General features: G+C 38.5%; 3 protein-coding genes across 6 annotated transcripts; 1 reads left to right on the top strand and 2 right to left on the bottom strand.

Moving 5' to 3' along the window:
• Positions 1–380: 380 nt before the first annotated feature.
• Positions 381–7814, bottom strand: dhrs12la (dehydrogenase/reductase 12-like a). Of its 2 annotated transcripts, XR_008907481.1 has the most exons (11): positions 7698–7814; positions 5610–5743; positions 5385–5467; positions 5058–5153; positions 4823–4904; positions 4665–4726; positions 4487–4591; positions 3825–3915; positions 2497–2634; positions 890–1157; positions 381–778 (listed from the first exon to the last, which is right to left on the bottom strand). XR_008907481.1 is itself a non-coding variant. In XM_056756619.1 (10 exons), exons 1-10 carry the CDS (start codon positions 7751–7753, stop codon positions 1042–1044), a joined length of 963 nt encoding a protein of 320 aa, XP_056612597.1. In that variant the 5' UTR covers positions 7754–7814; the 3' UTR covers positions 381–1041. The 2 variants fall into 2 exon arrangements, 1 of the variants encoding a protein (XP_056612597.1); XM_056756619.1 differs by having other exon boundaries at positions 381–1157.
• Positions 7815–7877: 63 nt separating this feature from the next.
• Positions 7878–12554, top strand: ap1s3a (adaptor related protein complex 1 subunit sigma 3a). Of its 3 annotated transcripts, none has more exons than XM_056757075.1 (6): positions 7878–7919; positions 8210–8434; positions 9451–9629; positions 10441–10549; positions 11003–11140; positions 11226–12554. In XM_056757075.1, the coding sequence occupies exons 2-6, from the start codon at positions 8432–8434 to the stop codon at positions 11259–11261; spliced, it is 465 nt and encodes a 154-aa protein (XP_056613053.1). In that variant the 5' UTR covers positions 7878–7919; positions 8210–8431; the 3' UTR covers positions 11262–12554. The 3 variants fall into 3 exon arrangements, with proteins under 3 accessions (XP_056613053.1, XP_056613054.1, XP_056613052.1); XM_056757076.1 differs by having other exon boundaries at positions 7879–7919; positions 8210–8447; XM_056757074.1 differs by lacking the exons at positions 7878–7919; positions 8210–8434 and having other exon boundaries at positions 9412–9629.
• Positions 12555–12786: 232 nt separating this feature from the next.
• On the bottom strand, positions 12787–16236 carry scg2a (secretogranin II a). Its single transcript, XM_056757093.1, has 2 exons — positions 16089–16236; positions 12787–15005 (listed from the first exon to the last, which is right to left on the bottom strand). Exon 2 carries the CDS (start codon positions 14996–14998, stop codon positions 13169–13171), a length of 1830 nt encoding a protein of 609 aa, XP_056613071.1. The 5' UTR covers positions 14999–15005; positions 16089–16236; the 3' UTR covers positions 12787–13168.
• Positions 16237–16816: the final 580 nt, after the last annotated feature.

The raw sequence follows: 16816 nt of genomic DNA, 5'->3' as shown, positions 1-16816 counted from the left end.
AACATTAAAGTTCTACGCTGTACCTTATGCGAGAGATTCTTCACTGAAATTTCCATTTATATTGTAAATTAATGTTGTTTTATATCTTCTGGTGGGAATATCGGTTGCCAATTCACAAAAAAACACTGAAGTATACTTTAGTTTTTTCCGTAGAACTGTATTAACTGCAAATACATATACCACAGTAGTAAGTAGGCTGCATCAGTTTTCTATAGTAAATGCTAGAGAATACTATAGTGTACATTAACAAAATATACTAATTACTGAAATATGTATACTACAATTTACTATACACTAAATATTATATAAATGAAAAATGGACCAAAAATGTATAACCTTTGCCCTTTCCTTTTTGCCAATACACCAACACGCATTAAACACACCTTGAACATGTTTATTAAGGCTCGACAAGAAATGTGTCAAAGTACAGTCATGTTATAATTAATAATTATCCAGTCTGTTTATTCAGACATGTCATTAAATGTTATTATCAGGACAGATAATGATTTTTTTCTTTTTTTAACACAATCACTTCCTCATTCTGTGGAACATCAGGTGACACCGTCCCTTCCCGTCAGCTTCCTAGACACCACCAGGTGATTGGCTGTGAGTGATTGATTGACAGCTGGGGTGACTCCGGTCAGAACGGGTTCCCACCCGAATGACCTGATTCGTTGAAGTCACCGGCACAGTGTGAGCAGAAGCGCACTGCGATTGGCTGAGATTGATCACGTAGTGCTGTGACTAGTAAGCTGTTGGAAAAGAACCAATCCTGTGTCTGCAGGAACCAATCATAGGGGAGAATGTGAATAAATATCAACCTAGTCGGTTTAATAACAGGCTTGAGCATGATTAAGAATTTATTGAGCAACCTGAAAGTCTCTCACACCTTTCAGAGTTCTGCAGGTCATTTCATGTAACTGTTGATGTGAGGTTTTTATTGTAAGCACATCCACACGTCTTTTACACATTAGACAGTTAAACAATACAGGACTTTGTGTGTTAGTGTTCTACATCTGTAGTTTTGTGTGCTGGACAGATTTAGTGAGGCTGGAAGCTCTTGGCCAGTTCATCCATCACGCTCATAAACTTCTGATCTTCCAGCTGTGAACTGTGTGTCCAGGCCAAAGGAAGGTGAGCCAACACCATCCGTCGATCTAATGCACAAAAAACAAAGACACAGGGATTAATACGGTATAAATCATGTCATGTCATCCGGAGGTTTTAATCATATTGGTTGTACATTTGATAACAGTAAGATTTCACCAGTAAAATTAGCATTCACTTTCAAGTGAAAATATAAGATTAAACATTTTTTAAGACCTAATTTAAGCTTCCAAGTTGATTAATTATGTTGCACAATTCATACCCAAGAAATTATTCTAGAGCATTGCATAATTTGTATACACAAAGAAATGCACACTTTGGTGCTACAAAAGGTTCATCACATAGATGTATAGAAGAACCATTCAGTCAAAGCTTTATATGAAAACATTTATTTATTTTTATAGTCTAAAGAACCTTCTTCTCCACTATAAAGATCTTTAGATGTTTGTTCGTGGTTCTTTGTGGAACCATTCAGCCAATTCTTTCAGAATTGAAGTCATTTTGAAAGCACATTCACGAAGCACCTTTATTTTTTTGCGAGTATCTTGATCTTTAGATGTTTGAACCTTTTATTTGATATCATCTAGCTCTTTTTAAAGCTTTCTATTGTGCTCCAAGTCCTAAATACTCAGATTTTTTGAATCATTCAATAATTCCGTCACAAAATGTCAACTTTACAAGTGTCATCTCAAAGCTTATGAGTTTAGTTTATTGATATTAACTCTTTACTGAAGTTTTCTGTAAACATCTTGATAAATTGACAAAGTGAACCACTCTGTTTGGTTTGCTGTGCCACAGGGTGGTGTTCACTCCGGCCGTGTCTGGTACTGAAGCTCCGCCCACGGCAGCTGCCCTGGAGAGACGCCAACACTGCTCTCTTTCTTAATCTCTGTCTTTTCTCCTTTCATCTTCTTCTCCTCATCTCAGAGTTTCTCTCATTGTTCTGCTCTCTCTGTCCATTCTTCATCTAACTGCTGTCATTATCTTTGTCATCTCTCTGCTTTTCCTCCTCTCTCATCAGCATCTTTCATCAGATACTTGTCTCCTGAAAGACTCATTCACTGTATTTTGAAACACAAATGCCACTGGAAGAAATGCTGGGAAAGCTCCGTTCCAAAATGCATTGCGCTATCTACGAAGGAGTCATAAGCCACCTAATATACATTCAAGACTGCAGCTTCATAACCTTTTATTAAAAACAAGGTATTTATAAGCCTAAATAAAAATGTATATTTTACTCATTTGTGTGTCGATATAAAAACCTTTATTTGTGCTCCCTAAAAAGTTGCTGCCTCCGAGGAGTGTTTCAAATCAGTCACACATGATGCCGCTCACCATGTCTTGGGTCACAGCCAGTGTGTGTGTGTGGGGGGGTGCTTGTTTGCTCACCCTGATAAAACTGCCCGCTGGGGCTCTTGACAGCAGCCTCAGACACAGCGAGCCACACGACCGTATCTGCCCCTTGTTCTGGTGTCCGTAAACGCTCCTTCATGGAGCTGTGGAAGTCAGGCATTGCATTTGCAATAGCTACAGAGAGAGATAACTGCCTTTGTAAGTTTACTGAAAAGACCATACAAATAAATCACTTGTTTCTTTGACTAGTTTTTAGTCTGTATTTAACGTCCACCTCAGTCAGCTGTATTAAAATTTGCTAAATGTTAGATAAAGTTTTAAGAAAAATGATTGCGTGGTCCTGGTAAACCCTACGTTTTGTGGTCAAAACCTCCACACAGGTAGTAATATCCAATACAGTCTGACATGAATTTGTGACATTGTCACGAACTGTAATCTATTAATTCATGTCCGTGGACACCAATGTCTCCTTTTTTCGTGTCACCCAGCACGACTTTTAATCTAATGTATTTAAATACAGTGTATCTTTTACTTGTATAAATAGTGTATCAACACAATCCTATTTCCTATGATCTCATTAGTATGTTTTGTAATGATTTGACTTTACCCCTGTGTCGTTGGGTTTAGTGGGGGGGTTAGAGTTGCCGTTTATCTTTGTTTTGTTTTCGCGTTTTTGCTTTTAGGGTTTAGGGTGAAGATATGACTTCTTTTGATATCACGTTATAAATATATAAATGTACACTTTAAAACTTTGCTGTAGATTTAATTTACAGTTTTTTTTTTAAACATAAACTTACATATTTTTTATAATTTCTTTCATAAAACAAGATCGAATATCTTAAGTCACTTTTCTTGATATGTTAATTTATCGTAATTTAAAACGTTTTAAATATTTTTTTACTAGAAAACAAGATGAAAAAGTAATTTTGCTGTGTTGCTGTGCTAATGACAGTACTGAGACCAGTCTTTTCTTGCTCATATTGAATCTCAAAGTCAAAGTTTTTAGATGTTGATTAATGGAAGTTTAACCCAAATTGAAAAAGTACTAATAGGAAAGTAAATCAATCTACAGTAAGCTACTGGCAAACTTGCTGCAAAACTATAGCAATGTTTTGCAGTGTACATACACACGCGGTCGGTGTATTCAAAGTCGTGCTGAGTGAGACGAAAAAAATTGGAAATTCGTGTCAATAAACACGAATCAATAGATTCCAAATGTTGTGCCTATTCAACGAGATGTCTTGGGACTGGGTTGTAATATCAGTCATTTTTGACCTTGTGGGGACATGTTTTGGTCCCAATGATGAAAGCGGCTATTTTAAAATAAAAGATCAAAAAACGAAGGTGTGTGTGCATGTGATTACTTGGTGTGTCGACCCAGCCGGGGTGCATCACAGAGAAATGTATGTTGGGATGAGCTTTAGCAAACTGTTCCGTCATCACAACCTGCTGCCTCTGAAAACATAAAGTGCTAGGCGTGATATCACTGAAATAACAGCCACACACTTAAATCACTGCTAAAATAACTCACTCTGAAGAAACTACTAACATTACTGAACCACACAGAAATTTTACTTTAAAGTTTACTACAGTTTAGTGCTATACTAAAAGAAATTTAATAAGAAGCACAGTGATTATCGATGGGGGGAGGGTTGGATTGAGGATTATGGGTGTTGGATGTTGGTGTGGATGCTCAGGGCCTCAAGATCTGTCATAACTAAAACGAGACCAATAGAAATGCATTTAAAAAACATAAAAACAATATATTTCTTATTATTTTGCCATTTATGTAATGAATAAACGTTTTTCCAGTTAATGACAAGCTGTTCAATTATTATTTTATTGTGAGTGGGAATGGTGCCTTTGAATATTGTTGAATGGAGGGCCTTGGAGTCAGAACCCCTGTCATAAAGGCTCATAAATTGGCTCATTAGTCGGAAGCATGTTTTATTTAATTCCAGTATTGTGTGTGAGGCTTTGGGGGGTTTAAAAAACACATGATGATGATAAAGATGTATAGGTGTACCTTGTTCTGTGCATACACCATAGTGCCGTCATATCGTCCCCTCTGAGACTGCAGGTTCCCTGTCCGTAGTTTCTGCACCAGCATCCCACCGGATGACACTGTTATCTGGGAGAGAGAGATAGGGATGCTGCTGATTTCTCATCCTCTCTGTGTGTGTGCGCGTTTATGGTTTACTCACCACTCGAGGGTCAGGACTCTTCTCCAGCAGTGGAATGAGACTCTTGATGAGGATGTACACAGCTGTACGACACCACACAGACATATGAAATCAGGTGTGATGATTAAACTCTTACACACTATGACATGATCCTGAGCTGTTTGTGTGTGTTTTCTCACCCATGGAATTACTTGCAAAGCTTTTCTCCAAACCTTCACCATTATCTTCCCTCCTGGTCATCATACAGCCAGCATTATTGATCTGTCTCATTCAAAACAAATGAATTAAACAAATTGTCAGTCCATCAATCAATATATCAACCAATAAACTGATCATCACTTCTTTTGGCTGGTCTTGTAGTAAAGACTAAATCTATATAAACGTTTAACAGAGGAGTGTAGAGTAAGTGCTCACCAGAACATTGAGGGTTTTGTACTTTTTCTTAAAAGACTCAGCAAACTCCCAAACCTTCTTGGTTTCGGACAGATCCAAAATATGCACATAGATTTCCTGAAATAGAATTGTGGCATACTTTACCAGAACATCCAGCATGTGAACATATATTTTGCATGAAGATAAAAACGTGAGGCATTTCAATAAGGTTTTGTACCAATTGAGCACAAGTAAATGGTTGTGCAAAGGTTGTAGCTGTTTGGTTCTACAACCTTCGGTTTATCAGCCCATCATGTACATTGAATGTTTATCATAAGCCAAAAATCCTTTACAAATACACACACATACTTTGTTTCCAGAATCTTTGACAATCTCAGCTCTGGCTTCTTCTGCTTTGTCTTTGTTTCTGCAGACCATGTGGATTGTACCACCTGGATGTAAAGCAAGATCAAGAAGTCATATTCAAAGTCTAATACAGAAAGCAATATGGATTTTTTTGCCTGCAAAATAAATAATCACTCAAGAAAACATGATTTAATGTTACTCCAATGTTTGCTCTCATCACAAACGCACCTTTCTTGGCGATGGCCATGGCAGCCGCTTTACCGATGCCGCTGTTTGCACCAGTGATCATGAAGGACCGGCCAGCCACCGATGTCTCCAGGTCTTTCTCCACAAAGTTTTTAGACTCCGACACAAACGCCCCCCTAGAACACATTGGTTGATTAGTTGTGATGTGTGACGGGCCTTTGCAATTATCTGGAGTTTAAAGTGTGACAGCTGTGAACCTGGTGACATCTATTTAGCGCACAAAAACATGGCCTAATTACTGCAGCGGACTAACTAGCTCACATATTAGTGTGCTCGAATCTGAAACGTTTTAATGTCGCACTCAAGGTGGAGAATCAAAATGCAGCCCTACGTTTCAGACAAGTGTCTTAAGAGAAATTAAATATTCTTTCATTATTTACTCATACTCATGTCTTTCTAAACCTGTATGAGTTTGTTTCTTCTGTAGAACACAAAAGAATATGTTTTAAAGGATGTTGATAATCAAACGATATTAAACTCCATTGACTTCCATTGTATGAACACAAATGTCAAGTGTAAGATCTGGTTCCTGAAGTAAAAGTGGTTGAGAATCTCTTTTGTGAAGTATGGCCTTGCGTCATCGCTTAGCTAATGAGCATGAGCCATCAGTGGTGTCTCTGATTCAGGCGCTCCTGGTATCAGCGGCCCTTGTGCTCTTGACCAAAGCTCAAAGACCGGCATTGTCCGTGCGTGCCAGGCCAGTGGCCACCGGGGTGGAGAGATAAAGAGACACAAAGAGATGCTGGGGTGAAAACAAGCTTTTCTGGGTAAATGCATGTACTGTTAAGAGTGATGTGTGAGGCATTATGGGCGTTAGTGGGTCACTGGATTAGAGGAATAACTGATGCAAAGGTGGACAATGTTAGTAATGTAAAACAACATACTATATTAAGTTGTATTAAGTCGGATACTTTGCAAAGCAAATAACACAAGTTTTAGTGTGTTGTCAAGATATCTCAGATGTGTTAAAAATGACGTGTTCTGTAAGGGATAATGTACGGGCAGCCATTGTTATCGCAGAAATAAGCCCTGACAATGTGAAGAGGCTTATTTGCGATAGAATCTGGCTACTTGTACATTATCCCGCTAATATTCACATGAGAAAAAACTGGACATGAAATGTGAATTTGAAATAATTTTTGCTCATTTTTACCGAATGCAGACCTTCCACAATGAAAAGTTGTTTCGGTTGTAAGGTAAGAAACAATGTTCAAATGTCACGAACTGGCAATTTGGTTTAATCATTTGTAAATATAATGTCATATATGATAGTAAAATATATAACTATATAACATTTTTAATGAACTGTCAAAATTATTTTTGAGAGGTTGTTATCTGGGAATAACGAGCCTGCAAATGTCTCGACTGGCCAATCAGAATCAAGCATTTCATCAAAACATACTGAACACGGTGAACAAAATACTGTTTTAAATATAAAGATGTGTTATGCAGTCAGGCTCTTTTTATTTAAATTCATTCAAATCATTTAAATACAACATTTAGAACATTGTACAGCCACACACTGGAGGTTGATTTACAATGAAATTGAATGTCAAAACAATAATTATTGCAATGTGCAGAAAGTGCTTATCCTAAATATATGTTAAATAATGCATTGCAAGATCACTTTTGTTATTTTATCACTTTATCTGACCTGCAGCTTTTCTCGTTGCATAACATTTATAATTCATACATTGTCTTGGTTTTTGTGTGTTGTCTATTGTGGTATTGTATATTTTAATAATTGTGTAAATATTATTACTCCTGATTTGTCCTTTTTTATATTTAGTTCCTTTGTAATTTACTGTTTCTCATGCCCTTACCTGTTCTCTCTTAGAAATAGAGGAATGGACAAAACAAGAATTAAATCTTCTTGAATTATATAATAATGAAGTTAACACACTAAATCCTTTTTGTGTATTCTTTAAACTATCCTCTATCAACTATTTAAAAGCAAATTAGCTAATAATATGTAAAGCATATGTTTAATGTTTGTTAAGGTTAGCACAAAAATCATGTGCTGTGTTATTCAGAAGTGTTAAGATATTTTTAAAGCAGTGCATCTCTTACTTGGTGAATTCTGTGAGTCCTTTGAGAAACCACGCAGAGTTTCGGTACAGAGACATCCTCACACACCGAATCGACGCACAGGTCCGCCCGCTGAGCTCGTGGATGCTGGCCCTTGCTTTTAACCATCACCGGGGTCACATGAGTGCACGAGGAGCCCCATACCACTCACCGAGTGGACCACACAGACCGCCATCTACATGTGATGAGAGGAACAACACCCATGTAATAAAATAAGAAAATTATATTTGCACATTGTAATCAATGATAATGTCTATGAAATCGTCAAGTCTTTGGACCTTAAATATCATGTTTTCTGTCATTAATCTAAATGCATGGTACAGTTATTCTGTATTAATGTTAATATTATGAATTCATTATATCGGTATTGAATAATCTCATACGATGCAAATTTTAAACATAGCCCTGTCAAGGGAAGCTACATATATAAAAAATGTGTGAAAATTAGGGAAACTTGTTGTAGTGGAAAATATGATCACATTACACCCGATCAGGTAAACCCATCAGATGTCCACCAATCAAAGGCGCGCACAGGTCTCCGCCACGCCCTCTGCGCGCACCTGTTGAGGTCGCGTACCTGTGAGGACGCACGGAGAAAACAGCACCTGCGTCGAGCTGAGAGTAACCCACGCCGGCCTCTGATCATCTGGACATGAATCCGTGCAGAAATCCACGCGTGAATTTTTAGAAGATCTGCGGAAGTTTGGATTGTCAGGATGGTGAGATTTGCAAGTACGCGTGCGAATGTTTTTGTAACGTAACTCGTACTAAATTTGCCTGAAACGATCTCAAAGAAAGACTTTTCAGGCCAGAACTAGCTTTGTGTGTTTTTCCTATTTTAAAGCTGTGGGATAGCGATTTGAGCCAAGAGCCTTTGTATTTCCTATCAAATATACAATGATGCATATGTGACTTTTATCTCTATGCTTGGTTAATAACACACTAGTGACATTGCATGTGCTGCTTCACCTTCACTTTGGTCACCACCCACTGCGTTCTTAAAAATATTGGGTTATTCTGTGATTTTTATTTACATTTAATGCATTTCTTTCTTTTATTTAAAGCAACTGCACTTGTTTGTATACGTTTTATCAGAACCCTGGCAATCGAACCCATGACCTTGCCAGAATATTTAAAGCCATGTTATATATTGTGTTATTAAGATCTATATTGAGCTATGGTTAATATATTATCATTCATTTAAAAACAACAGAAGTTTGCAATCGGCTCTTATGTAGACAGGTTGGTAACCGTGTGTGTTATGTCATTGCGTGCGTGCGTGCGTCCGCGTGCGTGCGTGCGCGCTTGTTTTGTGGGTGTGTGTGTTTTGAAGTCCGCATGCAGATACCCTTAAATAGTATCTCTAGTTATAGTTTAACAGACTAATTAGTACTGTTTCTTTGACATTTTGACCACGTTGTAGGCTCAAGTACTTATACATGCTTTGGTAATACCTGTGAGGTCCTGAAATGTGTTAAATATCCACCAAAATATGCACACAAAAACAAACTTGAGCCATTGGTATTTAGTGTCTAAATCATCTTGACACCAGCTGCTTATTTATTATCGCACAAATGTTTCAGAAAAGTTAAGTTACTTCCTAAGAAAAGCTTTCGAACATTTGTTTGATATTTTATATAAAAACTGATATTGAGATAAACATTTTAAAATACACTAATTTCATTAGCATGTTATGATGATTCTCTCTACGGACGTCTGTGTGTCTCTTGTGCAGATGCGATTCCTGTTGCTATTCAGTCGTCAGGGAAAACTGCGACTGCAGAAATGGTTTACGGCTCTCAGCGATCGAGACAAGAAGAAAATCATTAGAGACATCACACATCTAGTGCTGTCACGACCTCCCAAGGCCTGCAACTTCCTACAGTGGAGAGATCTAAAGATTGTGTATCGGAGGTCAGACGTCACCCCTGCCTCTCTCCATCTCTTTCTCTTCTCTTTAATTCTCCAACTCTGTTATTCTCTCCAGTAGAATAGTTTAACACAATCTTTCACCTTTGAAGTTAATAATCAGCAGTCCAGCCCTTTCTTTATGGCACACACACACTTTCACAATCCATAGCACACTGAATAATGTTCCAAATCACATAAAGTCTAGTTCACTGGCCATAAAAGTTCCATTAACACAAAACAAAGTACGACTAACATCTAATGTGACATTAAAACCCAATTCCCAGTTTCACGGTTAAGTTTAGCTGAAATTGACACAATTACATGTATATCTTCTCAGCATTGGCCCTTAACAGACTTTTATCAGATTTTTATTTTGTCTGTAACCATTTATTTGGTAGAGATAACAAAAAAGCAGAAAGCAGACAACACATAAAATCTATTTAATGATCCTGTATCAATTTCTTTCAAAGAGACAAAGTACGACTAACATCTAATGTGACATTAAAACCAGAAAGAACCCAATTCCCAGTTTCAAGGTTAAGTTTAGCTGAAATTGACACAATTACATGTATATCTTCTCAGAATTGGCCCTTAACAGACTTTTATCAGATTTTTATTTTGTCTGTAACCATTTATTTGGTAGAGATAACAAGAAAGCAGAAAGCAGACAACACATAAAATCTATTTAATGATCCTGTATCAATTTCTTTCAAAGAGACAGTTTCTTAAAAATGAAATAAATGAAATATATATAAAACAGAAAGTTGCCCTACCCTGTTCCTCTTGTTTTCTCGTGATGTGTCGTGCCGTGCAGGTATGCGAGTCTGTATTTCTGTTGTGGTTTGGAGCAGGAGGACAATGAGCTCATCACGCTGGAGCTCCTGCACAGATACGTCGAGCTGTTGGATCAAAACTTCGGCAATGTAAGAACTGTTCATGATGTATTTGAAAACTAAGTGAGACTTGCTTTTCTGTGCCAAACTCATTGTCACGATGTGACACTGCTGTGGCTGGTGTCCATTGCGCTGCTGATATCTTCAGAGTGTTTTTTTGGCTCGCTGTGTTGTTTAAAATTAAAAGCAAATTACTTTAAAAATGGCAAAGAAAATCCTATAGTACACACAACGGGCAGCACGATTGAGCATGACAGTGTTTGACTTATACACATGTTTTGAAGAGGTGGTTTTGTAAATAAAGATTGTGAAGTGGGTGTGTTTGTTATGATAATTCACAGTATTGTCATTCATCTCATTGGTGATTTTGATGTGTTTGCACACAGTGATGTCAATATAAAGACTGATGAGAGTTGTATTTTCTCTATACTGTGGTCCTTTAGTGCACACATGTGTTCTTATGCTGTGTGTGTTTTGTTGTAGGTGTGTGAATTAGACATCATCTTTAACTTCGAGAAGGCGTATTTTATTCTGGATGAGTTTGTCATCTGTGGAGAGGTGCAGGAAACATCTAAAGCATCTGTGGCCAAATCGCTAGAGGAGGCGGATTCTCTTCAGGAGGTCAGATTTGTGTGTTTGTGTGTGCAGCCTTTATTTTTCTATTATGCCAATTTGGAAACTTGTGTTTTGTCTATTTTTTTGGCAGACAATGGAGGAGTATATGAACAAACCCACATACTGAAAAACACACCTTCAGTCCAGAACAAGGACACTCATGATCAATGTGAACCTTTTTTCATGGACTGAAACCGCAAAACATTCCACTTTTGCGTATTTTGGCTAAAATAGAGTGATTGTAATGGGTTATATGCACACGGGGCGATACGTACTTCTGTTATAATCGCAGCCTAGCGCTGAGGTAATTCTACCTTTGTATTTTTTCCTACTATAGTAGTCAATGGGTGGCAAAACCTGTCGAAATATATTTCTCTGTTCATCAGAACAAAGAAATTAATACAGATATGGAACATTTTCATTTTCGGGTGAAGGATCCCTTGAAGTGCTTCTCCTTTTGGGTTGTTGATGTATGACATAATGTTTGGATAATTTGACTAGGGTCGTTAATCATAATGCTATGTGGGAAATTCCAGCATTATGGGTGTGACATTTTGCTTTTTGGATGTGACATAAAAACGCTCAGAGAATGTATTTGTTACCAATATATTGAACCATCTGTTTAAATTTTGTTTAGAGTCTGAACATCAGAATAATATCAGTCCATGCAAGAGTTTTCTGGTTTAGAAACGGGAAATAAACATGCAATATCAATGTGACAAAAAAAGGATATGGTTTTTGAGAGACGACATACTTTATAGGAATTCTGTTAATTAAGATGCACAAACCAGAAGCAAAAATTCTTACAAATGAAGGAGGGATGTCTCTTCATAGAACATAAAATAGTTACTTTATGAGGATATGTACCTTTATGGATGTGAAGATATAGAAAGTGGCACTTAATGGATGATGGAAAATCATGCACAGAAAAAAATGTATCCTTCAAAAACTTTTTAACAGACTTTTTGACATCTGTACTGGTAGTTTAGTAAAAACCTTTGGTATAAAGCTCATTTGCATGGAATTGCCCTTGTACATCTTGAAGCGACTGAGTGAAAGACGTCATTGTTCCCTATGTTAATGGACATTACGGACGCCGGATTTGAGAGCTGGCTGAGATTTAAGAGGAAATACGTCATCGCTCTGTTGTGCATATACCCCATTTTTCAACAAAGTGAGACATTGTCAACATTGTTGTTCCCTCACAACATTTCTGTCAGATTGCAGGATTTAGGATTTTATGTTTAGATTTAGGTTTGGGTAAGCAGTTTGTATGTTGGTTTTAACCACATATTATTTCCTCTTATTTGGGGGATGAGTTATAGTTTCGACCTGTTTCTTTGGCAGGAATGGTGATCCATGTACACATTTCATTTGATTAAATTACTATGGTGAAAAGACTAAAACTGCTTTATTTAAATGCCTTAGTCATTCCTTACTCATTCTTCATAAAATAAGTGGTTAGAGATCCACTCAAAATACTTTTCTGTGATGTCAGGTCTGTTTTTTTCAAGCAGCCCCAGCCACGATTTTCAATTAAATTATTGCAGATCCTGAGTTGCATTTATTTAAAGTTTTTATTATGGGACCGTATGAATGGAACTGGGCGATGCATGTCATTGAGAAACTACACAAACAGAGGAGGGCAGTGTACACTCAAGTGCTTTATTGACCTCTGAACTCATCACACGCACAAAAACACATCTTATATCTGGAGGAAATGTGTGTGTGTGTGTGTGTTCATATGTTCACCAGTGACTTACATCGTTGGCTACTGAAAAAACGACTTGAACAAAAAAATTATTTGCTTTTACTAAAATACTGTTTTATTCTACAGAACACAAAATAAGAAAAAATCTAAACACTATGTTGACTAAACACAATCGAGGAATGTATATACTGTATATTTATATATATATATATATATTTATATATATATATATTTATATATATATATATATATATATATTTCAAAATACTTTATTATGTGACAATTCGAATTTCAAACAATAAATTTAATCAGTCTTTACATGTCTACATCTCGGGGATGGTTTTGCTCTCAGACTCCGTTTCTTCTTTGCTCTCGGGCTCCAGGTATCTCAGGATCCTCATCATTGTTTCGTTGTCTAAACTCGTGGCGGTGCTCTTGCGCTCCACCGATCTCTTTTCTGCTGCGTTTTTATCCAAGTAATCCTGGACTGCATGTTCGAGCGTACCGTAGACGGATCGTTGCTCGAGGGAGGGCATCAGATGTGCACGCCTCGGCATGAGCATCTCTGATGCTAGGAAACTGGCAAGTTCGTCTTCCTCGCCTGTGGTGTCATCATAGTCGTCCCTGCTGGTTTCAGGAGACCCATATTTCGGGAGGTCTCGTTCCTTCTCGTAGTAACGTAATGGTTTTGTTTGAGAGGGTCTTTGGGGAGGTTTGTTGTTTTGCTGTGCCGCGCTCACCAGCTCGAGAATGCTCATGATGTCTTGTGCGACTCTGTTCCTCTGTAATGTCTGCAGTGGACGTTGGTGCGGTGCAGTGGCGTAGGTCTTGTGTGGTGTGTAGGTGCGTGTGGGGGTTTGCGACTGTGCCGGGATTCTAAAGTTCCTTGCGTTGTTCTGAAGGAGGTCGAGCACATCCGCTGGTGGAATCTGGAGCTTTTGTGAGATTGTTATAAGCTGCGATATAGTCTGGGGGAATGTTTTACGCACAGACTTGATTTCTCTCTCTTCTTCATCTCTCTCCTCTTCCTGCTCCTCTTCGTCCTCTTGATTTGCATCTTTCTTCTCTACCTCTCTATACGTTTCTTGCTCCTCTTGTTCCACGTCGTTCACATCTTCATGTTTTTGCTCTTTGCTTTCTAGAAGTTTCAGCAAGTTCACAAGTTTTGCGATGTTTTCGGATTCCTCTTTTTCTGTTGTGAAAAAATCAGGTTGGTTAGATCTTTTGACTTGATCATCATCAAATTTATGTCTCTCTCTTTGTTCTACTTCCATCTCTTTTTGCTCCTCTGAAGGTTCCCATTCGTCTGTTCCCAAGATGTCCTCCAGAGCCATCTTCCTCTGCCTGTACAAGTCATCATCATCATCATCCTCCCTGCTGGCGACTACACTTTCACGCTTGCTGTTGGTTTTCGCAGTGGAAATTCCACTCAGTTCCTCAAACACCGACTGAAGCGTGGCCAGTTTTTGGGGTGTGTACTGCTCCTCTGCGTTCTCATTGGTCCGTTTCAGTGGCTGTTCTTGGTCTTCCTCAAATATTAGCGGGTATTGTCGGTGTCGCCTCTGGTTGCTCGGATTTCCCAATGAGCTTCTCTCGTAATTCTCATCGCTAGAGGTTTCCACTTCCAGCTGTTGTTTTGGTCTCGGCTGGATGGGATAGCGAGGGCGAGGCGGTGATGAGGTGTGCCCGGTGACCTTCCAAGACATCTTTTGGGGCACCATTTGCTCTTCTGTCTCTTGTAGTGTAGTTAGCACCGCTTGCAACCACTGTTGAGCTTTGTCGTTGTCATCCTCCCTCTCTTCCAGATCTCTCTCCGTCGCCGTGGATCCTCGGGCAGGAGCTGCTAGTCGGAGCATTGAACGAACAGTCTCCATGTCATGTGGTTTGATGTCTTTGTCCACCGGCTGTTCATCGCCCGCAGGGGCTTCGGGCAGGGTTCCCTCGCTAAGACTTTGGATGTAGCGTAGCGCTCTGACCATCTCGGCACTTGGAGGAGGACGGAGCTGGAACCCGAGTTCATATGATCCAGGTTCGCGTAGGCGATGTTCTCGTAATGTGGCTCCTTGAATTCCATAAACAAGAGTGAGGAAAAGGGGGAGAAGGTGTAGGCAGGGTAAGATGGACATCCCCTTAACAGGGGATATGGATAACATGATTTACCTGAGAAATGAAAGAGGAAAGGTGAGAGAGATTGTGATTTGCTCAAATTGTTTTATAGAAATCTTTACACATTTTGTTTACATCGAACAACAGTTCATACAAACAAAATCTGACCCAAAAAGCCACAATACTACCAAAGAATTTGTGAATCTGACTGAAGTCATAGTAAATCTTTACAGGGCTGAAGTGAATTGTGAGTTTAATTTTTTTTGTCTGTTCCTAACAGAGACATGTTGTTGACTGATCTTGTATTTTATGAGGCCTTTTATGCTTTAAGAGCAAATAAATAAACAAATTAGAGACAAAATTAAATAAATACATGTGTGTAGATAACAGAATAAGTTCGATTTTCATCCTTAAGACTTTATCTTTGACTTCTTGCGTTGATGGGTGTTTAATTGTAGAGCACTCAGAGAGCGAAAATCTCATTCGTTTCTAAATTGCCGCCGAGACTAAATGAGTCATTGCTCGTTGCTACGGGAGACCGCGCGCGGATCCGCATTGCTCTTGGACAGCAAACGGTCTTTAAACCTTCAGTGCTTTTTAACATTTTCATTTTGTTTTTAAGTTTTTAAGTGTCGTTTGTTTTGTATGACTTAAATTAAGACACGTTTCCCTCGGCGTTTTTACCATTCCCGTCGAATTATTAGCGTAAACTGAAATGTTTCAAATTGTATTAAAATTAACAATGTTTTTAGCTATCACAGCAACTATAGTTTATTCATATTCTATTTGTGGTAAAACTATAATACAAATGCAAATTGACTTTTTTCACAATAATAAAATCATGCATGTTTCATTTTCCTAAATGATGCGTCAGAATGACGTCTGCGTCATGTCCCGCTTGTTTTGCTAATCCTTCTTATTTAAAGCCATTAAACTTTGAAAAACGCGTTTGGAAATCCCTTGCTTTCGTCTGTATGCCGTTCATGTAGGAACGTGTGCATCTTGCGGGAACATGCAGCAGGTTGCTGCTTTAAAAAAGAATCCATACGTGTTTCCGAAGAAAAAAGAAAAGTGATTGACCATTATTTTACATCAAATGAACGCGTTGAGAGTGTTTAAAAGCAAAACCCCACTTACCTTTGCTCTAGGTCTGCTTTAACGAAGAAACGTGAGTGCGCTGCGCATCGCTCTCGCGCTGTCGGTGTGTTTGCCGCTGTGTTGCACTGTGAGCTCGTGCGCGAAATATCTCTCGCGTCAGCACCACGGACAGCTCCTCCCGTTATATCCGTGCGTCACTGAGACAACATACGCAAAACCGGTTTCAAACACACACGCACACACGCGCGCGCGCTCCAGGCTAGTCAAGGTTTTTTTGCTGGACAAACTCGACATTAATGATTTTATGTCAATGTGGAAGGTTCGTTGTTTCTCATAATTGTTAAGGGTTAGAACAAACTCTCAGTAAATTGAAACGCGGTTTAACTGTGGTGTTTGTATGTTTTAAAAATAATTATAATAATATCTTCTATGGTAAAAACACTGCTTACCAATTTTGTACGCCAACACAAGTGCAACTGTCTTTGTTGCTTAACAACAGATCTGAAAAGATGTATCAGTGACAAACAGCCCCTGGAGAAAAAAGCAAACCCACTCATAATGACCTTCTGTTGGAGAGGACTCTTGAGTTCAGTGATTGTGATGTTATAATAAGAGTCAATTACTGAACAACGATGATACTTCGTTTAAAGCTGCGCGCTTTGAGTGCACTACAGAGGAGTTCGTGTTTTATTAGATAATAACTAGTTTAGAACCAAACAATGGGCTGTCTTTGTTATGATGCGTCTTTGTATTAATCTGATGTTTTG

This window comes from Triplophysa dalaica, chromosome 9 (assembly GCF_015846415.1).
Source record: "Triplophysa dalaica isolate WHDGS20190420 chromosome 9, ASM1584641v1, whole genome shotgun sequence".
Taxonomy (NCBI): Eukaryota; Metazoa; Chordata; class Actinopteri; order Cypriniformes; family Nemacheilidae; genus Triplophysa; species Triplophysa dalaica.
This window is presented reverse-complemented; position numbering and strand designations above follow the sequence as displayed.

What these genes read in the sequence shown, in the direction of transcription:
- dhrs12la (XM_056756619.1), bottom strand. Translation starts at nt 7,753, where the DNA reads ATGTCTCTGTACCGAAACTCTGCGTGGTTTCTCAAAGGACTCACAGAA. An exon ending in AGAGTCCTGACCCTCGAGTG is followed by an intron (nt 4,592 to 4,664) that starts GTGAGTAAACCA and finishes TCTCTCTCCCAG; the next exon opens with ATAACAGTGTCATCCGGTGG. An exon ending in TGGTGTATGCACAGAACAAG is followed by an intron (nt 3,916 to 4,486) that starts GTACACCTATAC and finishes TTATGTTTTCAG; the next exon opens with AGGCAGCAGGTTGTGATGAC.
- ap1s3a (XM_056757074.1), top strand. Translation starts at nt 9,412, where the DNA reads ATGATTCTCTCTACGGACGTCTGTGTGTCTCTTGTGCAGATGCGATTC. An exon ending in CTAAAGATTGTGTATCGGAG is followed by an intron (nt 9,630 to 10,440) that starts GTCAGACGTCAC and finishes CGTGCCGTGCAG; the next exon opens with GTATGCGAGTCTGTATTTCT. An exon ending in TGGATCAAAACTTCGGCAAT is followed by an intron (nt 10,550 to 11,002) that starts GTAAGAACTGTT and finishes GTTTTGTTGTAG; the next exon opens with GTGTGTGAATTAGACATCAT.
- scg2a (XM_056757093.1), bottom strand. Translation starts at nt 14,998, where the DNA reads ATGTTATCCATATCCCCTGTTAAGGGGATGTCCATCTTACCCTGCCTA.